Raw genomic sequence first — 27,789 nt, 5'->3', positions numbered from 1 at the left:
CGGCAAACGGCGTGCAGGCATGTGAAAATCTGACTCAAAATTACAGAAGGAATTTTTAGGCAGATTTTTCTGTCTGCAAAAAAATCTGTGTGAACAGGACCTTAAGGCTTCAGTATAGGTGTTAGGGGGAAAGTGCCACCCATTGAAAACCATGAAATTTTTCCTGCGAGCAGTAAAAAACACCTGCGGGTAAAAGAAGCGTTAGGCTATGTTCACACTGAGTTTTTTGCAGGAAGAATATCTGCCTCAAAATTCCGTTTGGAAGTTTGAGGCAGATTTTCCTCTGCCTGCACGCCGATTTTTGCCCGCGGCCATTGAGCGCCGCGGACATAAAACACCGCGAAATACGCTTTCTCTGCCTCCCATTGAAGTCAATGGGAGGTCAGAGGTGTTAACGGCCGAAGATAGGGCATGTCGCTTTTTCCCGCGAGGCAGTTTTACTGCTCGCGGGAAAAAGACGCCGACGCCTCCCATGCATTTTTTGCTGCGTTTTTCTGTCCACGGCCCGATGGCCGAAAAACGTCACAAAAAAACGCAACGAAAAACGTGGGAAGTGTTCAAAATATGCCTCAAAATTCCGGAAGGAATTATGAGGCAGATTTTTCTACCTAAAAACTTTTCCCTTCTCCCATGAACTTTTTTATTTTATGTACCTGTCCTCTGCAGTCTGCACGTCCTCCGTCCGTTCTCCGTCCGTCCTCTGATTGTCCTCCGCCCGTCCTATGGGATGCTAGTTCTCCGGCAGTCCTGAGTCCTCCGCCCATCATATGGGATTCAAGTACTCCGGCAATCCTGGCTCCTGACTGTACTGTCCTCCGCCCGATGTCTCGCGCCATTCGTTTAGCTCCGCCCCCTGTCCTCTCCCCTGCCTGAGCGCTCCTCCTACCACGTATCGCCGTCCTATTCCACTGTGTGTGGAGGAGGAGTCGGACTATCAGTGGAGTGCACAGTGAATATCACCGGGCCCCCGGCCCCCCCCCCCCGGATGCCTAGTGTAACGTTAGGGACGGGATGCTACTAGTAGGCATTAGGGGGCCCGTGCCTCCATGCCTGGCACATAATGTAATGTGCCTGACTGTCAAGGCGACACGGGCCCCCCCATGCCCCGGGCCCCGTAGCAGCTGCTACTGCTGCTACTGTGGTAGTTACGCCACTGACTAGGGTATACAACAACGCTCAGGAAAGGAACCAGTGGGCAAGGCCCCTTATTATAGTCCAGCAGCCATTTGGGCTGATAATTGTTGTAAGGCAGCTGGACGCGTACTGGCCCTTTAAGGCCGTGCACGAGCGGGCCCGCGTGTCCGGCGGGACACAGTCCGAGGACCCGGAAGAGAGTGCAGGTGTCTCCCTGGAGGGAGCACACGCCGAGAAGAGAGGCGTCTATGGCAGGGATCGTCAAGGCGTAATCTGTAAATCTTTTTATTCTTGTTCACCAGTCATTATTGTGTTATTCAGCATAGTTTTATTACACACAGCAGAAATATAATCCCCTAACATCGATATTATAGTGAAGTTAAAATGGAGTATAGAACAATCAAACAAAATGATGGAGTTAGTTAATTTATTTTACACCATGGATAATAAGTCACATATAGATGAAGATGAAAATGTCAAACCAATATATAGTTCCCAAGAAACATTCACTCATATAATTGGAGTAAGTCATGGGCCCTCAGCACAAATAGTGAAACACATAGGTAATAAGCCCCTTCTAGATAACAATGAGAACATCGGTCCAGTATAAGGTCCTCTAATACCATTCTTGTATATTCATACTAAATATAACAACTAGTATAAAGTGCATAAAAATATGAGAACTATCAAGCTCAGTGTTCTACTGCGTGAGTAACCCATAAATGTAAATAGTTTGGGTAAGGAGCCCATATATATATATATATATATATATATATATATATATATATATATATATATATATATATATATATATATATAGTACCCAAGGAACATTCATTCATATATAGTAGCCCTAAATCGGCAGTAACTGCATGATTGAAGTAAGTCATGCGCCCTCTTTGCAATACATAGGTAATAAGCCCCTTCTAGATAACAATGAGAACATCGGACCAGTATAAAGTGCTCTGATACCATTCACCCGATATATATATATATATATTCATATTCAATATGAGGACTAGTATAAGGCGCATAAATATACAAGATCAGTCAGGCTCAGGGTTCTGTAAGCCCAGAATTCATATAGTTTATATAAAGAGCCCATGTGCATATTCATGTACCATAGTATCCAATGAATTTCTATGATTTGGGCAAACATCTCGATATGCATAAAAATGTGGGATAATAACGGGCCCGAATTCTGTTACAGGTTATATTAGGACGGTGATGTTCTGAGAAATGCCACGCAAATGGCAAATATATGGATGAAGCATGCTAAAATTCCCTATAAATGCAGAGAACGCCGTCACAAGACAGTTAACATGTACTATAGTTTAGATAATAAATTTACATGGCCTAAGAGGGCTTAAAAAATAGCATTTATATCAGAATTATAGTTGGGTTCTATACAATAATAGTCCGTTTATCTTATCTCTCTTTATGGGATCTTGTTATTATTATTTTTTAACCCTTTATTTTTCTGCTTCATGGTCTTTTCTTTATGATTCTCTCTTTTGTCCAGTGTGAGGATGTAGGGTTTGGGGCAGGTAGATTAGATCCAGGAATTAGAAATGGAATTGTGTTGTCTAAATTGCGTTATCATAAATTTACTGGCAGGGGCAAATAAGGGCGTACACCACATTCCTGCTTTGGCAATTAATATAATGCCTCAATTGGATGGTTTCCCCACTCATGCCCCGGCGCGGTTGTTGGTCATTGATAATGGGTCTTGACAAGTTTGTCTTTAAGATTATGTGCTCTCTTAGCCATCATTTGGGGTCTTTGAGTCATGTACCCCGATCCTTTGAGCTCGGTCGGTAAAATGAGCCAATGGGTATTCAAAATCTGATATAGTTTAGTCCATTGGTTGTTGTATTTCGTTACAAATCTGACTTTGTTGTCGGTTATTCCTGTTGATGGACGTAACAGATTCTCACGCTCACAATCACGTGCTTGTTCAAAAGCCAATGAGATACATTTTTGGGGTGACCACGAGGTTTAAATCTAGATGTCAAATCACGTGAGGCTGTTTTGGAATCTTGCATGCAAGTACAATTGCTCCAAAGTCTTAGGAATTGACCTTGGAAACTTAAAAAGTGAAGTATCCTATTTGTCAGTGTGGTCTTGCTGTATAGATCTGTTGTAATTTGGGTACTATTCAGTTGTATTTTTAAATCCGGGAAATCGACACATTCATTGGAAAATTCAAGAATGCATTATGGGTGGTCGCTTCAGACAATTTTTTTGTTGAGGAAATATCCCACCGCATGCATTCCATCCTGATGTCTGAAGTTGGAGTATAGCGACTCGACATCACAGGTTACAATCAAGGAAAAACAAAAAGAGCTAAAGGATCTCTAGCAATAAAGGGCCTTTTACACCGGCCGACAATAGGCCGGTGCACCGAGCGCCGATCAACGATACATCGCTCGTCCACATACATTATTATCATGTCGGCAGCGTGTCTCCATGTTTACACAGGGAGATGTGCTGCCGACAACGATAATATTTTACTTTTTTAAAACTATACAATCAGCAGATGATCGTATCATCTGCTCGTTCATCTGCTGATCGCTGCTCTGTTTACACAGGGCAGTTATTGGCAAGGAGCGTTATATGAACGCTTGTCTGCCCGATAATCGCCCAGTGTAAAACCCCCTTAAGCCAGAGTACAGTACAAATAGTACAGTGCCACCAGGACACTTATATGCACAAAAAGAGGAAAACAGAAAAGCTATACTAGCTATGCTGACCATCTATAGTAGTCTGCATATGTTTCTTCATATGCCGTATTTATCCCTGGATGCTATTCTTTAATCAGTCTATCATGCACATACCTTATCGTTTCTCATTTTGTAATACCTTGCATTATATTATTGGCTGTGCTTGTAACATTTATGACATTGGTCACATGTATTTTCGACCTGGCCGGGTGTGGGCTCTCCGTTTTTCTGCTATATAGGATTACCTCTATTGTGGTTATTTTCTAATTAATTTTCTCGAATGAATAAAAATGTTATACTTTTATGTTCCATGAGTCGAGTGCCCTTTTGCAACCAGTCTTTTCAGTTTTCCTCTTTTTCTTACAATCAAGGTGTCTCAGGCAACAGGTGTTCAAATTCTTTCTCGGTAATAACAATTTCCTTGTTTGCTGCATCTAAAAGTTGATTCAATTTCCTCTTGAAGATTTTTGAGGCATCCTCACCTTTATATAGAAGGTCCAACAAGTCCCGAAAAGTCTCTGTCTTCTTGTGGCACGTCCTGGATAATTGTAGTTGATCATAAAGATGTCTGAAACAAAGATGTCTGCAAAACAAATATGCATCCTTAATAAATTCAAATTTGTCCAATGAACACACGGGGGAAAAGGTTAATCCTTTCTGTAGGACCAACCTGTCTGTGAGTGGATGTGAAGACAAATGAATTATTTGATTCCCCTAATTCTGGTACTGCCGCTTTTTGTGTAAGTAATGGCTCTGGGGGGCTTGATGCCTGGGTCCTCTTTTTCTTGGATTTGCAACGTCCCCTCGTAGTCTTGCATCGTTGTCGCTTATATTAGAGGATAAAAAATCCTTGCTTGTACAGTGATCATTTGTATTGGATGTCGCATTGTTACCCCTGGATATATCACCCCTAGTACCGGACATGTTTCCTGAGTGCTTCCATTTGGAGGCTTGTTGTCTGTCAAAATCCAATTTGTCTCACCTAAACAGTTTTTTCCCCCCAATAATCTCTTTTTCGTAGTGATCCAATATCTCTTTTAGTAGCAACATCAAAAGAATCCAATTTACTTTCCAGTAATGCCAATAATAATCCTAGAGAGAAATGTACAATACATTGTGTTAAAGCTCTAAGTTTATTAATGCTAATCTAATTCCCAGGTCAAAAAGAGGGACATTTAAGCAGCAAAGAGAGAAAGTAGGGACTGTCCCTCCCAAAGAACAATAGTGATCAAATCGTAGTGATGTAGCAGCACTGAGTCTATCAGATGTAGCAGAGTTTTCTGCTGCTGCTGCTGCTGCTTCTACAAAACTGCTGTATCACTACTACATCAGACAGGAGATGCACTCAGCTCTGCTGCATCTAATAAACTCAACACAACTACATATGACAAGACACAAACTTGGCACTACTACATCTGATATACTAAAAACTCTGCTACATCCAATAAACTTTACACTATATGATATGTAGTTTTGCATGGTCTGTCAGAGGTATACGTCAGGAGTATTGCCCGACGTATATATCTCCGTTGGAGACTACTGTATAGGCATGCACTCGCATCTGTCACTCATAGGCTCTCAGGAAGAACATATACTGCGTGATGTTATTTTTTTACTGCATGCCTATGCATGGAATAAAGAAAAACATTTTGGGGGAAAACTACTGTGATATTCCATACAGTATTAAAAAGGTATAACAACCTACTCTATTGGCCTTCGTCGGGTGAATGGAGCCCTATGAATGTGTTTGACATGTGCAACGGCAAACGGACACTGCAAAACGAGGTGTGAAAGTACCACGTAGACTTGTCATCAGTGCGTAAATTTTTTTAATTGGATTTCTTTAGAGACATTGTAAAGAAAATAGTATATTAGTGAATCAGCTCGATGTCCAGGGTACACGCAAGAAAGAGCAGACAATGACAGGGATAGCTACAGGGGCTCCGCAGACAATATCACACATGACCGGATTAAAAACAGCGGTTCAGTAGTCAGTATTACACATGATGGGATTAGATACCGCAGCTAAGCAGTCAGTATCACACATGATAAGCTTAAATTCAGCAGCTCAGGGGACATTATCACACATTACTGGATTAGATACAGTGGGTCAGAAGACAGTATCACATATAATAGGATTAGATATAGCAGCTCAACACATTATAGGATTAGACACAGGGCCTCAACAGACAGTATCACATGACAAGATTAGATACAGCATCTCAGTAGATAGTATCAAATAAAAGGCTTAGATACAGGGCTTCAGCAGACATTAATCACACATGATAAGTTTAAATGCAGGGCCTCAGCCGACATTATCTATTTACTTACCCTCCTCGCTCCTGAGTCGGTTCCTCTTCGAAAACTGCACTGGGGTTTGATGCTGTTTAGTGGCAGAACGTTATGTACACCGCACAACGTAATGGCCCTGAACGGCGTCAGTACCCAGCACTGTGCCCGGAGCTAAAGAGGACCCAACTCAGTAGCAAGGAGCATAAGTATATAGATAGCTACACTATTGGTTAAAAGAGAGGTAGAGCGCAAAGTGCACACACCCCCCCCCCCTCCCCAAGCTACACAGCGAAGCAGCCGGACAGTTAGGCATTTGAATTTCCCCTGCATCTCCCGCCTCTTTGCTGCTCAGATTTCTGCCCCAGGTGTATCAGTGACAGGAACAGCAGAATATACACTGTGGTGAGAATGAAAACACTGCGCTGTGATGATCTAGGCATATTTCCCTGGAATACAAGGGTCATCATTTCAGTGGAGCCTACCCTGTACATGCTATACATGCTCTGTGGTTATACACCCAGTCCTACCCATACTGCCAGATCAGCATGTAAGATTAGCATTTACAATGCATTCGGAAAGTCTTCATATCCTTTAAAAAAAGATTTACATTTTGTTATGTTGAGGCCTTGTGCTAAAATTAAAAAAAATTCAGGATTTTCCCCATCATTCTGCACTCAATACCACATAATGACAAAGTGAGAACAGAATGTTAGTAATCTTTACTAATTTATTGAAAAGGAAAAAGAAAATATTGCATTGACATAAGTATTCAGACTCTTTACTCAGTACTTAGGTAAAGCACCTTTGGCAGTGATAACAGCCACCAGTCTCCTTGGGTATAATGCCACAAAGGTTTGCATACCTGGATTTGGGGATTTTCTGCCATTCTTCTCTGCAGATCCTCTCAAGCTCTGTCAGGTTGGATGGGGACCGTCGGTGGACGGCCATTTTCAGGTCTCTCCAGAGATGTTCGATTGGGTTCAAGTCAGGGCTCTGGCTGGGTCACTCAAGGACATTTATAGAGTTGTCCCTAAGCCATTCCTGTGTTATCTTGGTTGTGTGCTTAGGGTCATTGTCTTATTGGAAGGTGAACCTTCGGCCCAGTCTGAGGTCCAGAGCAACCTGATCCAGAGTTTCATTAAGAATATCTCTGTACTTTGCTCCATTCATCTTTCCTTCAACCCTGACCAGTCTCCCTGTCCCAGCCGCTGAAAAACACCCCCACAGCATGATGCTGCCACCACCACGCTTCACTGTAGGGATGGTATTGGGCAGGTGATGAGCAGTGCCTGGTTTCCTCCAGACATAACGCTTAGAATTGAAGCCAAAAAGTTCATTCTTGGTTTCATCAGACCAATAATCTTGTTTCTCACAGTCTGAGAGTCCTTTAGGTGCTTCTTTGCAAATTCTAGGTGGGCTTTCATGTGTCTTTTACTGAGGAGAGGCTTCTTTCTGGCAACTCATAAAACCCAAATTGGCGGAGTGCAGCAGTGATGGTTGACCTTTTTGAAGTTTCTCAAATCTGCACACGCTAAGGTTTCAGTTTGCCTTTCCTTTGAGGGGTTAACCAGACGGAAACCTCAGACGGAACCCCTTAACGGAAGGGCAACGCTGATGTGAACACAGGCTTAATTAAATGTTTGACCAAATATATAGGCACATTTTTAATTTGATAATTTTGTCTTTTTTTATGTGTATGCAGTGGCGGATCTACTGCTATAGTAGTAAAATAGCAGCTCCTACTGGGCCCGCAGCATGAGGGGGCCCGTGCCGACTGTCCCAGCACATAAATGTTCCCAAAACATTTATGTGCTGGGCCGGGTGGCATAGGCCACCTCAAACCGCAGGCATTGCTAGCACGGGGCATCTGGGCCCAAGCCCCGGATGTTTTACCTGCTGCCACGGGTGACTGCCACGGACGACTGCCACATTCAATTGTATCTGCATTCTTAAAGGGGTTTTCCCATCAGGGACATTTATGACATATCCACAGGATATGTCATAGATGTCAGATAGATGCAGGTCCCATCTATCTCTAGAATGGGGCCCCTTCTAGCTTTCTGTGTTCCCGCTGACGCTTGTGATTTCTGACCATATAAAAAGAAAACAGCGTAGCACGTTGAGTTTCTGTAACTGCCATAGTAGTGAATGCCAGTTATGGAAACAGCGTAGCATGCGAGATGGATCCGGCATGTCAGGGACATGCAGAACCCGCTGACACTGAACCCGTCAGTCTCTCGGATCTGATGGATTCTGGTCTTCGCGCATGATACAGCTGCTCTGTATACAGAATACAAAGCAGCTGTATCTCAAAAAGTAAAAATAATAGTTAATAAAAACTAATTATAAAGCTGCACCAAACACACCTTTTTATTAAGTAAAAAATCCATTTCAAAAGGTGTACATAGCCTTTAATAAGAGTACACTCGGCAGCCTAGCTGTATTTTTACATTGCTCTCAGAACTGATAAATGTTAATTTTAGGGAGGGCAGGTCTTGTGAGTGTATTGGTTGTCGGGGAGGGGGGCCAAACCAATGTTTGCTATGGGGCCCAGTCTTTTTTAGTTATGTATGGAATATTTTATTGTTTCCAGCAGTTCTGCACTTCTCCCCTACATACAAAATCCTGTGAGAGTGAAACTGTAGTGAGAATGACGTGACACAGTCTCAGCACCGCCCCTGCAAAAAAGTCAGGAACTTTGAAAAGAATGTATTGTCTGCTTCCTGTAGAAGGAGCGGTGTGCAGTGAGGACGTGCTGCTGGTCATTTCTAGCCATGGCTGGTAATGTATTTTGTGAATCAGAATTATTAGATTTGCATTAAAATGAATTGTTTCAATGTACCTATATAGTTTCCATAGTTGTTTTAGCAGCAAGGAGATATTAACATACTTCCCCTTGGTTGGGACTGTGTTGCACCATGCAGAGACAGATTATTAGGAAGGTATGGCAATTGGTGGCACTATTGTTTGTGGAGCTGTGCCCAACTCGTCTCTGTTACTTTGCTGCCAGCCTTTGCATGGCGGGAACAGGGACACTGACTATTTAATTTCTAAGAGAAGGGGCCAAACAGAGCAGTGTACCGCTGTCACACATATACAGGACTAGGGACAGCAAATAAATCTTCCTGTTCTGTAAGTGGTTTGCCTTGGTCCTTGATCTGTTAGGAAACTATAAATTCCAGCATGCCCTGACAGCTGCAGGCCTTCAGGGCATGCTGGGAGTTGTAGTTTTCTCAAAATCTTGCATTCGATATTGGTATGTTTCTTTATTTATTTCATGAATAATAAAAGTGCTTTTCAATTACCTCCCACCCTACGGTGCCCGCTGATCTGAGTCTGCTGCATGTAAACATTGCAGTGCACCCAGGTCCGTACATGGCCCCCGTCCTCACTCTCTGTACAATGTATGGGGCATCCGTACATTGCACCGAAATGGTGTCCCCGCTGCAGCCGTGTCACATACTGAGACTTTGCTATTCTCATTTAAAGGAGGGTGCTGGGTGGGGACTTGGCAAAGTTAGGGACGTGAATAAAAAAAAAAATTTCATGGAGATATCTCGATTTCCATTACTTAAAAGTTGGGAGGTATCCAATAATGTTTAAAAGGTTTCAATTTGTACATATTCCACGGCAATTCACAAAGATCTTGAATACAGCACTTATATCCTTATATCCATGTTTACATGCAGCTGTTTCTGTAACTTTCCATAGAAAATAATAGAGAGAGCCACGCACATGCATGGCCACCTCTCCATATAGTCACCGTCTGGAATTGGCATCGGGTGACCACAATTCTTTATATAGGTGCGGGTCTATGGATATGTAGAATTCACTGGAATATTGAGAAATAAAAATAAAAAAATAACTTTTATTATTATATATTAAAACCTGTGTGGCTCTAAATAATTAAGAAATTTTAGTATAATTTATACCATGCTAATATGGACCTCATATATAAGATTTATTTGTGTCAGTCTGGGCTCCGTTCCAACGGAAAGCTCCGACGGAACGGAGCCCTGACGCAGATATGAACGAAGCCTAAGAAGAGAATCTTTGTTTTTGACCTTATAGCTAACAATACATCTAACTTCCTTATAGAGTTAGGTCCAGAATTATTTGGACAGTGACACAATCTGCATGATTTGGGCTCTGCATGCCACAACATTGGATTTGAAATGAAACAACTGAGATGCAATTGAAGTGTAGACTTTCAGGCTTAATTCAAGGGGTTCAACAAAAATATCCTGTGAAACGTTTAGGAATCGCAACCATTTTTCTACACAGCCTCCTCATTTCAGGGGCTCAAAAGTAATTGGACAAATTAACATTACCAGACATAAAATGTTTTTTTTTAATACTTTGTAGAGAATCCTTTGCAGGCAATGACTGCCTGAAGTCTGGAACCCAAGGACATCACCAAATGCTGGGTTTCCTTCTTTGTGATGCTTTGCCCGGCCTTTACTGCAGCTGTCTTCAGTTGTTGCTTGTTTGCGGGTCTTTCCTTAAGTTTTGTCTTAAGCAGGTGAAATGCATCTCGATCGGGCTGAGATCTGGTGATTGACTTGGCCATTGCAGAATATTCCACTTTTTTGCCTTAAAAAACTCCTGGGTTGCTTTCGCAGTATGTTTTGGGTCATTGTCCATCTGTACTGTGAAGCGACGTCCAATCAATCTTGCTGCATTTGGTTGAATTGGAGCAGAAAGTATAAACCTGACGACTTCAGAATTGATCCGGCTGCTTCTGTCTTCAGTCACATCATCAATAAACACTAGTGACCCAGTGCCTTTGGCAGCCATGCATGCCCATGCCATCACATTGCCTCCACCATGTTTTACAGAGGATGTGGTGTGCTTTGGATCATGAGCCGTTCCAAGCCTTCTCCATACTTTCTTCCTCCCATCATTCTGGTACAGGTTGGTCTTAGTTTCATGCTGTTCCAGAACTGGGCTGGCTTCTTTACATGTTGTTTGGCAAAGTGTAATCTGGCCTTTCTATTTTTGAGGCTGATTAATGGTTTGCACCTTGTGGTGAACCCTCTGTATTTGCTCTCATGGAGTCTACTCTTTATGGTAGACTTAGATACTGATGCACCTACTTCCAGGAGAGTGTTCTTCACTTGGGTAGAAGTTGTGAAGGGGTTTTTTTTCATCATGGAAAGGATTCTGCGATCATCCACCACTGTTGTTTTCCATGAACGTCCAGGCCTCTTGGAGTTCACGAGATCACCAGTGCGCTCTCTTTTTTCAAGAATGTACCAAACTGTTGATTTGGCCACTCCTAATATTTGTGCTCTCTCTGATGGATTTCCTCATTTTTTTTCAGCCTAACGATGGTCTGTTTCACTTGCATTGAGAGCTCCATTGATCTCATGTTGTGGGTTCACAGCAAGAGCTTCCAAATGCAAATGCCACACCTGGAATCAACTCCAGACTTTTTACCTGCTTAATTGATGATGGATTAACGAGGGAATAGCCCATGCAGCCCATTAAATAGCTTTTGAGTTATTTGTCCAATCGCCTTTGGTCCCTTGAAAAAGAGGCAGCTACATATTAAAGAGCTGTAATTCCTAAACCATTCTTCAAATTAGGATGTGAATACCCTCAAATTAAAGCCGAGAGTCTGCACTTTAAGCTCATATTGATTATATAACTGTATATTCAATTTGTTTTGGTAAACAGCTAAAATGCCCAAACTTGTGTCACTGTCCAAATAATTCTGGACCTAACTGTAATTGTTCTGTCTATCTGGAATATATGGTTCTAACAATTGTCAGCTGCAAAAAGCAACCGAAAACTCAGCTGAGGGAATTTATTAGGACTGGCGTTGTCTGCTGCGTTGCATATTTGCATATTTTTGGCTGTTTTTCTGGCCATTTTTCTGGCCGAAAAATCAGAAGCAGAACGCCTCCAAACATTTGCACATTGATTTCAATGGTAAAAACTGCGTTCTGTTCCGACGGGGCGTAAACCTTTATAAAAAAAAAACGCCTGCGAAAAAGAAGTGCATGTCACTTCTTGAGCCGTTTTTCATTGACTCTATAGAAAAACAGCTCCAAAAACGGCCGTAAAAAACGCAGAGAAAAAGACGAGTTTGCTTAAAAAACTTCTGAAAATCAGCTCCGTGTTTTCAGACGTATTTTGCTAAGCTTGTGAACATTGCCTTAGTGGTTGTCTTGAGTTAAAAAAGTTGCACTAAGTTTCAGGCTGCAATCTTCATTCCTTCATTCATTTTCAGACCCCTTGACATGCAGTCTGCAATCTGCTCGAGCTTCAGAGATTGCTCATGTGAGCGAGTCCCGCCCAGTAAGCGCAGCCAGCGATGTTAGGACAGGGCTCTACAGTGACATGTCACGTGGCATGTGTTGCACTGTGATCACATACAAGAGATGCAATATACAAGTCGCAGTTGTAGAAAGTTGAGGTCCTCCCTTGAATTTCTGCGAAAAACACAAAAGTAATGCAACAGTGTTGCGTTATTGCATATGCTGGACATCACATTGCAATATCACAATGCACTTCATCGCACACATGTGATTATCGTGCGCATGTAAATGCCATGGAGCCTAAAGGAGTTGTATATACTTTACAGCAGCAAAATAATAAGACATTTTTAATGAAGATTATTTAGAAAGCTGCTTAATTTTGCACTTAGGAAGCAATTAAACAATAATAAAAAAAAGTACTAAGTGTCCATAGCGAAGTTTGATTATGAGATAAATCAGGTTTATTTATCTATAACATATAATGGTGAATAATGGCGAATACAGATCCGCATGATTTCAGAAAATTTTGTCTCAATATCACAACTGGAAAATGAAGTTATGTTTTTCTCTAACGTTCTCTAGTTTTTTATTTTATTTTCAGATAAACTTAAGAAAGTCCGAACAAAGTTAGTGGAACGTTGCAACAAAGCACTTCTAGGATTGTTGCTAGATGATTTGCTTCAAAAACAAATACTCAACCAGGCGGAAGTGGAGTTTATCAAAGAAGAAAGCCCTTTGCGTGCAGATAAATGCAGAGAACTGGTTGATATGGTGATAAAAAAGGGAGACTACAGCTGCAATGTGCTACTGCAAAAAATCATAGAAAGGGACGAAGTGCTTAGTAAAGATCTGGGGATAACAGGTATACTTATACAATGTCATTATATTGTATTATTTTCTAGTGGTAACCAGCAAGTAAATGTGTAATACAGGAAAATGACAGCAGAATGATCCCATTACCTGATAATAACTCCATAAGATTCCTGTCTCATATAGCGGTGACGGGTGCTGCCAGACACCCACAAAAGCATCCTTTTTTAGGGAATACTAGACTCGCCATGCTTGAGCTAAGTAGATCATCCAAAGTTTTCCCCTCATGATAAATGGATCCATTGGTGTCCAGAAGCCTCTTATCCCCCCTCATCAATTGGAATTGATATGCACTTTTGGCTGATCCAAACATGGGTGTTCAGCTGTGACAGCATTCAATATCAGATTTCCCCGGTGAAGCATCTCTTACTGGTAGAGCAGCATGCTGCATCTTCGTGTATCAGTTGCACATGGGCAACCCTAAAAATGTTGTCCCATCATTGTTGGCACAATAGTACAGTCACCAGGACTACATTCAATGAAACTATCATTGTAAGGGTATGTTCACATGTCCTATTTTCGGCCGATTTTCGGAAGCAGAACGCCTCCAAACATCTGGTCATTGATTTCAATGGGGAAAAACAGCGTTCTGCTCCGATGGGCTGTTTTTTTACGCGGACGTTTTGGGACGTTTTTGGAGCCGTTTTTCATAGAAAACAGCTCCAAAAACGGCCGTAAAAAATGCAGCGAAAATCGTGAGTGGCTTAAAAAACGTCTTAAAATCAGGAGCTGTTTTCCTTTGAAAACAGCTCCGTATTTTCAGACGTTTTTGACTCAGCGTGTGAACATACCCTAATACTAGATCACTCCCAATTTGGCTACACATTTGTGAACAAGTCAGAGGAAGTAGACTAAATATAATTCTTCTTGAATTATCCATAGCCTGTTCAACTACAGTATATACTGTACATACTTAAAGAGGACCTGTCGCTAGGTCATATAAGTTGAACTGGTTTACTGACCTGAATAGCGCTGTCTCCATGATTCCAGTGCAGGGTTTTTTTTCCTGGACCCCCGTTCCAGAGATGTGGCCCACTGTTGTGTTGACTCCCTATATACAAATTTTCTGTAGCTAGCCGAGGTGGAGTTAGCTTCCCTACCCCTGATGCTGACCAATCAGCCGGAGGCAGCTTGTGGGTAAGAAGGGTGTAGGGAAAAAATATAAAATGGCGCTGGAATCAGGGAGACAGCGCTGTTCAGGTCAGATAACCTGTTAAACTTATATGACTTAGTGACAGGTCCTCTTTAAAGAGAACAGAAAGTATCACAGCACTGCACATATAGACGGAATGGGTGCAAGCCTCAACAGGACTTGATCCAAGGTCCCCTATTGTAAAATCCATAAGAGACAAGGCAGCGCATCCAAAATAAAGGGAACTTTATTCACCCATGAGACGTTTCAGCTCAACAGAGCCTTTCTCAATCATAGGGTACTCTTTAAAGGGGTTTTCCGAGATTTGCTGCAGAACATTTCCACAGAAAGCTGCAGGGAATACCACACTAAATTAAGCAGATTTTGGTGCCGATTTGCCTGTGGAAAAAAGTGAGTGTCTTGGGAAAAAAAAGAAAAAACATAAAAAAACACTATATCCACCTCGCCTGGAGCTCCCAGGGCAATGCTTCTCTGGTCCCCACTGGTCTCTATAGGCTTTTTTTTTACTGGTCTTACGGATTTTGCTGCTTATCCGCTGTTAGTCCGCAGCAATATCCGCAACAATAGTATTTGCTTGCAGATTTCTTCTGCCCCATTGAATTCATTGGGGAAAGTCTGCAACAAGCCCGTGCACTTTCCGCAGCAGAAATTGACATGATCTGTGCTGGTCAATTTCTGCGCGGAAAATCTATGCTGCGTATGGAGACGATTTGTTCAAATCTCATTCACTTTTCTGGTACCGTATTCTGCTGAAAATTCTCCATCCCAAATCCAGCTGGAAAATCGACAGCAAATACGCTACATGTGAACGCGAACCTAATAGAGAAAGGTTTTCACTTCCTGTCAGGTCACACAACAGGAAATGGAATGGAAGAACTTCCTGGATACACTACCCACTAATGTTGCTCTCAAGCTTTTTTTGATTTGGATGACCAAATAAACTAGCCCAAAATCACAGTAGCTTTCAATGAAAATAAGTTGTTCACATGCTCTGGGTGAAACTGGCTACATTTAGAAAACACAATGATCAATATAGAAGCCACATCCGGTCTTTCATACCATTACATAGCGCTCAAAAAAAATGGCATTTCCTATCCGCAAATAATGTAATCCAATTGTATTTATTATTGCAAATAATATATAGTACCCGAAGATTAATCAGAATTCTTTCTATGTTTCCAGCAGAGCTTCCATTACCAACGCAGGAACAAAACAATGCACAACCTATCCAACGAGGTAATGCTACTTTAACGTCATCAGTTTATATTGCATAGTGTGTGTGTATGTCCGCACAAGGTTGGCATTTGGCACTTGGGGTGTAGTTAAAAGGATCCAAAAAAATGCATAAATTGCAATTCCCATAAAACATTACATTCTGAGCATATTTCATTATAGAGCTTTTTTCCTAGGCCGCATTTAAAACAATTGTAAGAGTAAAATTCAATTCTATTGGATAAATTTTCCAAATTTTACACTATCACCACTAGAAAGGTATGCATTTAAAAGTCTTATCCCAACAATCTATTAAAGGGGTTTTCCGGTTTGATATAAATAATGCTTAAATCCCTGTATTATTTAAAAGTTCCACAACTTTCCTATATACCCCATGTTTCAATTCCTGAGCATTTTCAAGAAATGTGTTTGCTGTCAGAGAATGAGAACACTCTTGTTTACATTCAGAGGCAGCAAACCCGTACATACTTAAGGCCCTTTTACACGCACCATTTATCGGGCAAACGCTCATTCATAGAACGCTCGTTAACGATAATTGCCCTCTTTAAACAGGGCAGCGATCAGCAGATGAACGAGCAAACACTTGATCATCTGCTGATCGTATCATTTTAAAAATGAAAAATATTTCAGGGTTTGACTGCACTATTGATTCCGTCAAAACGACGGAACCTTGTCACAACGGTGACAGACAGAAACCATTAGCTAGGTTTCCGTCACCATTGAGTTCAATGGTGAGGGAAACGGAAGCTAAGGTTTCCGTTTGACTTTCCGCTGAGGGGTTAACCTGACGGAAACCTCTGACGGAACCCCTCAGCGGAAAGGAACGCTGATGTGTACAGGCCCTCAGAGGACCTTTACTCCTTTCCCAACTGACAAGTAGATACAATTGTATTCAGTCTAGACAATACTCTGTGAGCTAAAGAGGGCTGGACTCCAGACCTATTGCAGCAAATTACCAGAGAAATTTGTGCAGCTGCTCACAAAGCATTGCCTAGACTAGATACAGTTGTATCTACAGGGTGGGCCATTTATATGGATAGTCCTAAATAAAATGGGAATGGTTGGTGATATTAACTTCCTGTTTGTGGCACATTAGTATATGGGAGGGGGGAAACTTTTCAAGCTGGGTGTTGACCATGGCGGCCATTTTGAAGTCGCCCATTTTGTATCCAACTTTAGTTTTTTCAATGGGAAGAGGGTCATGTGACACATCAAACTTATCGAGAATTTCACAAGAAAAACAATGGTGTGCTTGGTTTTAATGTTACTTTATTCTTTCATTAGTTATTTACAAGTTTCTGACCACTTATAAAATGTGTTCAAAGTTCTGCCCATTGTGTTGGATTGTCAATGCAACCCTCTTCTCCCACTCTTCACACACTGATAGCAACACCGCAGAAGAAATGCCTCCCGATCTGACCCCCTTAGACTTTTATCTTTCGGGTCATCTGAAGGCAATTGTCTATGCTGAGAAGATACGAGATCTGCAGCAACTGAAACTACAGATACTGGAAGCCTGTGCTAGCATTTCTTCTGCGGTGTTGCTATCAGTGTGTGAAGAGTGGGAGAAGAAACTTGTAAATAACTCATGAAAGAATAAAGTAACGTTAAAACCAAGCACACCATTGTTTTTCTTGTGAAATTCCCGATAAGTTTGATGTGTCACATGACCCTCTTCCCATTGAAAAAACTAAAGTTGGATACAAAATGGCCGACTTAAAAATGGCCGCCATGGTCAACACCCAGCTTGAAAAGTTTCCCCCTCCCATATACTAATGTGCCACAAACAGGAAGTTAATATCACCAATCTCATTTTATTTAGGTGTATCCATATAAATGGCCCACCCTGTACTTCTCAGCTGAGATCAGGACTAGGTATGTACAGGTTTGCAGCCTCTGAATGTACTCAAGTGTTCTCATTCACTGACAGCAAACTAATATATTGAAAATGGTGTAGAAATGAAACCCAAAATATGTTACAAGTGTGTAGAACTTTCAATTAAACAGTGATTAAGCTTTATTTGCATAAAACTGGGCAAACCCCTTTAAGGGCTCTTTACTGAAGAACACCATGCACGCCCTAACTATATGGAGAATTGCAAAAACGAGTAAGGGTATGTGCAGACACAAAATAAAAAACGTCTCAAAATACGGAGCTTTTTTCAAGGGAAAACTGCTGCTGATTTTCAGAAGTCACGTTTTTCACTGTGCTTTTAACAGCCGTTTTTGGAGCTGGTTTTCTATAGAGGCTATGAAAAACGGCTCCAAAAACGGCTGAAGAAGTGACATGCACTTCTATTCCGCCTCCGTTTTTTTTCAAAATGGCAGCGTATAAAACGCCCCGTCGGAGCAGAACGCCGTATTTCCCATTGAAATCAATGAGCAGATGTTTCTAGGCGTTCTGCTTCCGATTTTACAGCCGTTTTTCGGGATGTTTACGGCCCGAAAAACGTCTGAAAACACAACGTTTGCACATACCTTAAGGCTCTGTTCACATCTGCGTTGGAGGCTCTGTTAGGGGCCTCTGTCGAAGATCCGGCAGAGATTACCGGAAACAATCAATGCAGCATATTGTTGACGGAAAGCAGACGGAACCCATTAAAGGCGTTTTTTGGCCGCCGGTGGTGTCTGTAGTGCAATGGAACCGTTGCTTACAGTATTTCCTTGTCCTGCTCCTCTGATGGAGCAGAACAATGGAATGGCCCGACGCAGATGTGAACAGGGCCTTAGTGATTAGTAATATATTAAAGTTGTTATTACCTTGATATTTATTATTAAGTCAACAACTTTCATGCGACAGCTTCAATAGCAACTTGCATACAAATCACTTGCAAGTTACTATTGCTGTCGTATAAAAGTTGTTGAGTTAATACAAGATTGCACTACAGTTTGACACTTTCTTGCTTTGCAAATTTCTCTGATCAAATTACTTCATGAAAAAAATAGTATTACAAATATTAGTGGTTTAGTTTTCTTTATATGACTTAAAGAGGACCTGTCAGTATTTCTGCCACTTGTATTCCCCATAATATAACAATTCTGGAACATCTTTTCTTAGAAATTTGCCTTATGCCGTTCCTCTGTTATTCCTCCTAGAAATGTATACATAAATTGGCTACTGGATGTTACCAGTTGGTCATGTGTCCTTATGCAGTCTGACACTGTCCAATCAGTGCTCACAGTCTCAGACTGTTTAGGAACACACCCCTTTGACAAGGGGAGTACATTTCCAGGTGGGATAATGGAAGAATTGAAAAGTGCAGAGTTCTACAAAAAAGGGTGCTCCAGCATAGTTATTTCATGGGGAATACACTAAAATAGACATGTCATGAGAGCGATCAGGTTCTCTTTCCTATATTCATATATTGAAATGTAGATTTATCGGTTTCCCTTTTAAATAATTTGTTAACCCTTTATGCTCAGTTGTGAGTAGTCTTTGCACTGTCAAATTAAAAAGATTCAAAGGTTCCATAACTAATAAAACATGAATCATGCTCTTATTTTCCAGCATCTGCAGAACTGTAACTGCTATAAGAAGAACAGTCCAGCCAACAAAATAATTGCTCTTCAGATTAATATGTGATATGAAGAATTGTGCCTGTAACAGGACCAACCTTAGTTTATATAGTGCCCTGTGCAGAGCCATAGTTTGTGCCCACCTATCTCACCACCAAAAGTGAAACAGAAATTTTTGAGCGGGCCTGAAGGTTAATAGGGTTATGGGAACATTACAAAGACAATATATCTTTTTTACTTTTCCAACCCTTTCCTAAAAGTGTCTCTAAGGCTGGGTTCACACGAGCATGTTACGTCCGTAATTGACGGACATATTTCGGCCGCAAGTCCCGGACCGAACACACTGCAGGGAGCCGGGCTCCTAACATCATAGTTATGTACGATGCTAGGAGTCCCTGCCTCGCTGCAGGACAACTGTCCCATACTGTAATCATGTTTTCAGTACGGGACAGTAGTTCCACGGAGAGGCAGGGACTCCTAGCGTCGTACATAACTATGATGCTAGGAGCCCGGCTCTCTGCAGTGTGTTCGGTCCGGGATTTGCGGCCGAAATACGTTCCGTCCATTACGGACGTAACATGGTCGTGTGAACCCAGCCTTATTATAAACACCCCACAACCACAGCTAAACTTCATGTACAAACAGGACTTTTCTTGATTTTCTTTGTATAATGATGTTCTTCTTTATAAGTAATAATTCTATATGATCCTTTTTAAAATTGTGTTAAATTTCTTCCAAGAAGAAACTGGTCATACCTGAACCTAGGAAAAAATGTATTATAAACTAGAATTATTGTGATGTGATTATGAATTATGCACTTCGGGTTCCATGTGTATTTTTGCTTCTTTTTTACCTTTTTCAATAAACATTACAGTTCGTCCCAGTCCGCGAGAGCGAGCTGTTAGTGGTGTTTTATTTGGCGCTAGCAGTCTGTCACTTTGCCAACACAATCCATATGTACCATACAAGATTAGTCATCATAGTGTAGAGTCCCCTCGTTCAAGAAATCCTCACCTATTTGCCAGAGCAAAGAGCAGCTTCCACTATAGCAGAAATAGCCTGGCAATGTATTACGTAGTCACCCATTCACTATATTTCCCCCCCCCCCCCGCAGTGGACACTGGTGTTGGTTTCTGCTTATCAGGAGTTTTAGAAGCTGGATCCACAGTGATCAGCTGATTTTAAGTTGTATTCACTTGTTGTAATATTATGACATATCACTAGCACATACCATATGGGACCCCTGCAAATCCAGAGATTTTCCGTCCGAGGTCCCACTAGCTTTTACCTGCACAATAGTCCAGCTGTTACGTTGGGTACGTGGACCCACTGGGCCGTACCGCCTTAACGGTATGGCAGCTGGCCAATAGGACACAGGTCACAGTCTATAGTTCGTATAGGTGTACCTGTGGTAGCTCAGACAGTAGCAAGACAGGCTCGGCTGGGACTAGGCAGCAGGCAGGCACCAGGCGTGGTGTAGCAGGACAGGCGTGGTACTCAGTGCAGCACGACTCCAACTCAGCACTTGGACCAGGATAGCACGGGATACAGGTAGCAGGAATGAGAAAAAACTGGGAACTGGAAAACACTTAGGAGACCATTTGCAAAGACAGACTAGGGTAACGACAACAAAGCTCAGGCAATTTAGTGAGGGGCAGAGCCCTTCTTATAGTCCAGGGTGATCTGGGAGCAATCAACTCAATCCCCCACATGTGTGCGCTCTGGCTCCTTAAGGCTGGACTGAGCTCGCGAGCTCATCCTAGTGGTGGCTGCGGAACAGGACGGCCTCATGTGCAGGCATCTCTGGAGAGAAGGGCGTCGACAGGATGGGAGAAGTTCGTGGTCAGCATCACAATCTCCGATGGCCACCACCATGCATTCTTCACAGTTAGGGTTTGTTCCCACGCAGTGTTTTCAGGCATTTTTCGGGGGCCGAAGCGCCTCGAAAAATGTCTGAAAAAACGGAAGCTGAACGCCTTCAAACATCTGCCCATTGATTTCAATGGGAAAAACTATGTTTTGTTCAGAAAAAAGGTGCGTAAAAAAACACCTCGTAAAAAAGAAGTGCGTGTCAATTCTTGAGCCGTTTTTAGAGCCATTTTTCATTGTCAGTAGAAAAACAGCTCCAAAAATGGCATAAAAAACACCTGATGCTTTAAAAACGGCTGAAAATCAAAGGCTGTTTTCCCTTGAAAACAACTCTGTTTTACAGTAGTTTTTACTTTAGCATGTGAACAGTGGCGGATTATCATTAGGGCGTTTCGGGCGGTCGCCCGGGGCCCAAGACTGCCAGGGGGCCCAAGGAGCCTATGACCGCCCGAACCCCCTCATGCCCAGTGGCGTCGCTAGCACCGGAGGGAGCCCCGGTGCCAGGACCGCACCTGTCAGGCGAGGGGAGCTTTGCTTCTACTTAGCAGCCGTGGTCTGTGCTGCTTTAGAAGCTCCCCCTCCAGCCCCCCTTCCCTGCTCTAAACATCTCTGCTGCTAGCTGTCGGGACATGGGGGAGGGGAGACTGTCGGCGGGCTCTGTGCTGTGAGCAGGAGAAGAGCTGCAGTGAAGACATAAAAGGTAAGTGCATGTGTGTTTAATATCCATATTCATGTGTGTTTAATGTCCATATTCATGTATGTTTAATGTCCATATTCATGTATGTTTAATGTCCATATTCATGTATGTTTAATGTCCATATTCATGTGTTTACAAGGTGTACTTTGTGTATAATGTGCATACTCGTGTATAATGTGCCTACTTAGTGTATAATGTGCATACTCGTGTGTACTTTGTGTACTATGCATACTTTGTGTATAATGTGCCTACTTTGTGTACTTTGTGCATAATGTGTGTACTTTGTGTACTGTGCGTACTTTGTGCATAATGTGCGTACTTTGTACTGTGCGTACTTTGTGCATAATGTGCGTACTTTGTGCGTACTTTGTGCATAATGTGCGTACTTTGTGCGTACTTTGTGCATAATGTGCGTACTTTGTGCATAATGTGCGTACTTTGTGCATAATGTGGTACTTTGTGTACTGTGCATACTTTGTGCATAATGTGCCTACTTTGTGCATAATGTGCGTACTTTGTGCATAATGTGCGTACTTTGTGCATAATGTGCCTACTTTGTGCATAATGTGCGTACTTTGTGCATAATGTGCGTACTTTGTGCATAATGTGGTACTTTGTGTACTGTGCATACTTTGTGCATAATGTGCATACTTTGTGCATAATGTGCGTACTTTGTGCATAATGTGCGTACTTTGTGCATAATGTGCCTACTTTGTGCATAATGTGCGTACTTTGTGTACTTTGTGCATAATGTGGGTACTTTGTGCATAATGTGCGTACTTTGTGTACTTTGTGCATAATGTGTGTACTTTGTGCATAATGTGCGTACTTTGTGCATAATGTGGTACTTTGTGTACTGTGCATACTTTGTGCATAATGTGCGTACTTTGTGTACTTTGTGCATAATGTGCGTACTTTGTGCATAATGTGCCTACTTTGTGCATAATGTGCGTACTTTGTGCATAATGTGCGTACTTTGTGCATAATGTGCATACTTTGTGTACTTTGTGCATAATGTGCGTACTTTGTGCATAATGTCCTTACTTTGTGCATAATGTGCGTACTTTGTGCATAATATGGTACTTTGTGTACTGTGCGTACTTTGTGCATAATGTGCCTACTTTGTGTACTTTGTGCATAATGTGGTACTTTGTGCATAATGTGCGTACTTTGTGCATAATGTGCCTACTTTGTGTACTTTGTGCATAATGTGCGTACTTTGTGCATAATGTGCATAATGTGCGTACTTTGTGCATAATGTGCGTACTTTGTGCATAATGTGCGTACTTTGTGCATAATTTGCGTACTTTGTGCATAATGTGGTACTTTGTGTACTGTGCGTACTTTGTGCATAATGTGCCTACTTTGTGTACTTTGTGCATAATGTGGTACTTTGTGTACTGTGCGTACTTTGTGCATAATGTGCGTACTTTGTGCATAATGTGCCTACTTTGTGTACTGTGTGTACTTTGTGCATAATGTGCGTACTTTGTGCATAATGTGCGTACTTTGTGCATAATGTGCGTACTGTGTGTACTTTGTGCATAATGTGCCTACTTTGTGTACTAGTGTTTAGGTAGTGTTAGCAATAGTTACGGCGCGGCAGGGTGGTGGTGGAGAAGGGGGGCCCAAGTTTGGGTAACAGCCCAGGGCCCATGGTCTTCTTAATCCGCCACTGCATGTGAACATACCATGAGGGTGCAAGATAGAGCCCCACCTCCAATTATAACTTGATAAAGATATGCTACTGATTATAATGTAATGTACCAGTTTAGCTGTGCCATTATCTGTATTAGAGAATTACTCATTCTAAGGCTAGATTCACACGAGCGTTGCGAAGACCCTTCACACGGTCCATTGAAACAACAGCCCTGTGAACGGCCCCATTGAATTACATAGGTCCGTGTGACGGCTGTTGTTTTAACGGCCGTCACACGGACGTATAAGGGCACGGCCAGACGTGGCAGAGTTTTTCCGCTGCAAATGTTGGTGCAGATTTAGGGCAATTATGCAATGAATCTGAACCAACATTTGCATATTTGACAGGTAATTCAGACATTGCAGAAAAGACAGCAGACTTGCCACAGATTCAGTTTTTACATTGCAAAGGCTGAAATTCGCAGTGAAATTCCGCTTCTTCTCCGCAACAGTCAGTGCATGCTGCGGACTGAAAATTCTGCACCGCAGCCTATGGTCCGCAGCGGAGTTTTCCGCAACGTCTGAACTAACTTGCCTAAAAATGTATTGAAACAACTGTAAAAAACGGCCGCTGGAGAATTCCACTGCAGACTGTCCGCAGCGGAATTCCACAGCAATTCCGCCACGTCTTGCCGTGCCCTAACACGTTCGTGTGAATAAGGCCTTAGGGTATTTGTGCCTGTGTTGTGCGATCCTGCAGCTCTCTGTAAAGCTTCTGCAAGGGAATGAGCTGCATATTCTGCCTCCGTCAAATCTTTAGCAAGCAGGAAACCGCACACTCAGTCTGTGCATTTTCAGGAGGGAAGAAAAGTTTTTTTTATTTGATAAATTTGCTTAAAGGCTATGTATACCTACGAAAATGTGTTTTTTGTTGTTGTTTTTTTATTATATAAAAATTTGTATCAGTGTGATTGGTGCATCTTTGTAAATTACATTCTATTACAAATTATTTTTCCTTTTTGAGACACAGCTGCTTTGTATCCTGTATACGCCTGTATCACCTGAGACATGAAGCCGTCAGATCAGCGGCACTGACAGGTTAAGTGTCAGCGGGTTCTGCGTGTCTCTGAAACGCAGGATCAAGCTGCTACTGATCACATACAAGTTCATAACTTAAATGTGATTGATTACAGGTGGATCCTGCATGTCAGAGACACGCAGGTCCCTCTGTCACTAAGGCCTGATTCACACGAATGTGTTAAACGTCCGTGGGACGGCCGTTGAAACAGCGGCTGTCCCACGGACCTATGTAATTGAATGTGGCCGTTCACACAGCCGTTATTTCAACGGACTGTGTGAAGGGTCCGTGCGAAAATAGGACATGACTTATCTTTTCACGCATCACGCATCCCTCCATACACTCTCAACTATGGTGGATGCGTGACATCGCGTCCCGGCAGCGCTGAGCACGGATGCACCTTGGACGTGAAAAACTGACGTTTTTCATGTCCGAGATGCGCAGCGCTTGTGTGAATCAGGCCTAAACCTGTCAGGCCGGCAGGACTGATGGATTCAGGTCTCAGCGCAACATACAGCTGCTCGGTATACAGGATACAAAAGCAGCTATATCTCAAAAAGTAAAAATTAATTATTAACAAAAATTATTTAGGAAGTTGCACCAAATCACACTAAAGGCCCCTGCACACGGCCGGAAGGGTAATCAGTCCGTGATTACGGGCACGGACAGTCAGCCAAATTTGCTGGCCGTGCTCCCAATATAAAGTATAGGAGCACGGTCCGTAAAATAAAAAAATAGGACTTGTCCTATTTTTTCCGGATGCTTTCTACGGCCCGGACACCTACCTATAAATATACGGGAAGGTGTCCTTGGGCAATAGAAATTAAATGATCCGTACTTTGATACACAATTACGGATCCGTGTGCATGGGGCCTGATACACATTTTTATTTAAAAAAACAAACAACGATGTCAAAGGTGTATATAGCCTTTAATTGATAGAAATTAATCTATCATTGTCTGTTTGTTTTATTTGTTAGAAATTAATGGAATCACTATGTGCTCAGAGGCAGAATTTCGAGAAATAACTACTACAGAAAAAGATGTGAGTATGAGTGACAGCAATTGATCAATCCTCAATACTGATTTGCTCTTTTTTTTTTAATTATATGTCCCTTATGATGGCAGATATTTGCCAAACAGTGACTTATGTTATGTTCAAGGACCACCTTAGCCAAATATTGTCAGCATGTAAATCAATACTGTTCAGTGTTAGGGTATGTTCACACAGGCATATTTTACGCCTCGTAATACTCCCCAAAATACGCCTAGAAACAGCTCCCATAAACCAGGCGTTTTTTAGGCAGAGTTGCCAAACGCTTACCAAGTGTTTCTTCAGTCAAGGAAGTAGTCAATATCTGTTTCAAAGACGCCTCAAGAAGGGACATGCACTTCTTTATTTTATACAAGGCGTTTCTTTAAACAGCGGCGTAAACTTATGCCTCATATACACTACCCAACTTTTAACCATTTAAAACAATGGAAAGCTGTTTATAGGCATTTTCAAGGCGTATTTTACAGAGTAATGTAACCGTTTTGCGCTCCGAAATACGCCTGAAGAACTCTGTGTTAGGGCGTATTCAGACGAACGTGATATACGTCTGTGCAACGCGCGTGATTTTCACGCACGTCGCACGGACCTCTATTAGTCTATGGGGCCGTGCAGACAGTTCCGTGATTTTTACACAGCGTGAGTCCGCTGCGTAAAACTCACGACATGTCCGTTCTTTGTGCGTATTTCGCGCAATACGCACCCATTGAAGTCAATGGGTCCGTGAAAATCACGCGCACCACACGGAAGCACTTGTGTGGGACGCGCATGATTCGCGCAACAGCAGTCAAAAGTATGAATGATAACAGAAAAGCACCACGTGCATTTCTGATTACAAACATCCAAATGGAGTGTCATAATGATGGCGGTTGCGCGAAAATCACGCGAAAATCATATGGTGATGATACACAGAGCTGTCAAGTGTCTTTTGCGCGCACAAAATGCAGCGTTTTTTGTGCTCGCAAAACGCACACGCTCGTGTGAATCCGGCCTTAATCTCACTTTCATTACATCTCTCGAACATTGTTTTGGTACAAAAATCTTATCAAGGAATATTAATAAAAATCAATGGACTTGTCCATGTCTATGAATCAGTCAATAAGGTCATGATGGCACAGACGCTAGTTGAGACCCTACAATACACTACCGTTCAAAAGTTTGGGGTCACCCAGACAATTTTGTGTTTTCCATGAAAACTCACACTTATATTTATCAAATGAGTTGCAAAATGACTAGAAAATATAGTCAAGACATTGACAAGGTTAGAAATAATGATTTTTATTTCACATAATAATTTTCTCCTTCAAACTTTGCTTTCGTCAAAGAATGCTCCATTTGCAGCAATTACAGCATTGCAGACCTTTGGCATTCTAGCTGTTAATTTGCTGAGGTAATCGGGAGAAATTTCACCCCATGCTTCCAGAAGCCCCTCCCACAAGTTGGATTGGCTTGATGGGCACTTCTTGCGTACCATACGGTCAAGCTGCTCCCACAAAAGCTCTATGGGGTTGAGATCTGGTGACTGCGCTGGCCACTCCATTACAGATAGAATACCAGCTGCCTGCTTCTTCCCTAAATAGTTCTTGTGTAATTTGGAGGTGTGCTTTGGGTCATTGTCCTGTTGTAGGATGAAATTGGCTCCAATCAAGCGCTGTCCACAGGGTATGGCATGGCGTTGCAAAATGGAGTGATAGCCTTCCTTATTCAAAATCCCTTTTACCTTGTATAAATCTCCCACTTTACCAGCACCAAAGCAACCCCAGACCATCACATTACCTCCACCATGCTTAACAGATGGCGTCAGGCACTCTTCCAGCATCTTTTCAGTTGTTCTGCGTCTCACAAATGTTCTTCTGTGTGATCCAAACACCTCAAACTTCGATGCGTCTGTCCATAACACTTTTTTCCAATCTTCCTCTGTCCAATGTCTGTGTGCTTTTGCCCATATTAATCTTTTCCTTTTATTAGCCAGTCTCAGATATGGCTTTTTCTTTGCCACTCTGCCCTGAAGGCCAGCATCTCGGAGTCGCCTCCTCACTGTAGACATTGACACTGGCGTTTTGCGGGTACTATTTAATGAAGCTGCCAGTAGAGGACCTGTGAGGCGTCTATTTCTCAAACTAGAGACTCTAATGTACTTGTCTTGTTGCTCAGTTGTGCAGCGGGGCCTTCCACTTCTCTTTCTACTCTGGTTAGAGCCTGTTTGTGCTGTCCTCTGAAGGGAGTAGTACACACCGTTGTAGGAAATCTTCAGTTTCTTGGCAATTTCTCGC

The 27,789-nt window shown here is 42.2% G+C and overlaps 1 protein-coding gene across 3 annotated transcripts in view; it reads left to right on the top strand.

Annotated features, from left to right (window-relative positions):
* The first annotated feature begins 8,842 nt into the window (after window positions 1–8,842).
* The window catches only part of LOC142741417 (caspase-1-B-like), a 40,100-nt gene continuing 21,153 nt past the window's right edge, over window positions 8,843–27,789 (top strand). For 2 of the 3 annotated variants that reach the window (XM_075850794.1, XM_075850796.1), the window contains exons 1-4: window positions 8,843–8,930; window positions 13,014–13,274; window positions 15,618–15,671; window positions 25,446–25,510. In XM_075850794.1, coding sequence (XP_075706909.1) covers window positions 8,924–8,930; window positions 13,014–13,274; window positions 15,618–15,671; window positions 25,446–25,510 — 387 coding nt within the window. In that variant the 5' untranslated portion in view covers window positions 8,843–8,923. The remainder of the gene's footprint in view (window positions 8,931–13,013; window positions 13,275–15,617; window positions 15,672–25,445; window positions 25,511–27,789) is intronic. The other variant, XM_075850795.1, reaches the window with a different exon arrangement.

This window comes from Rhinoderma darwinii, chromosome 2 (assembly GCF_050947455.1).
Source record: "Rhinoderma darwinii isolate aRhiDar2 chromosome 2, aRhiDar2.hap1, whole genome shotgun sequence".
Lineage (NCBI taxonomy): Eukaryota > Metazoa > Chordata > Amphibia > Anura > Rhinodermatidae > Rhinoderma > Rhinoderma darwinii.
Note: the sequence above shows the minus strand (reverse complement) of the source record. Positions and strands in the feature narration are given on the sequence as shown.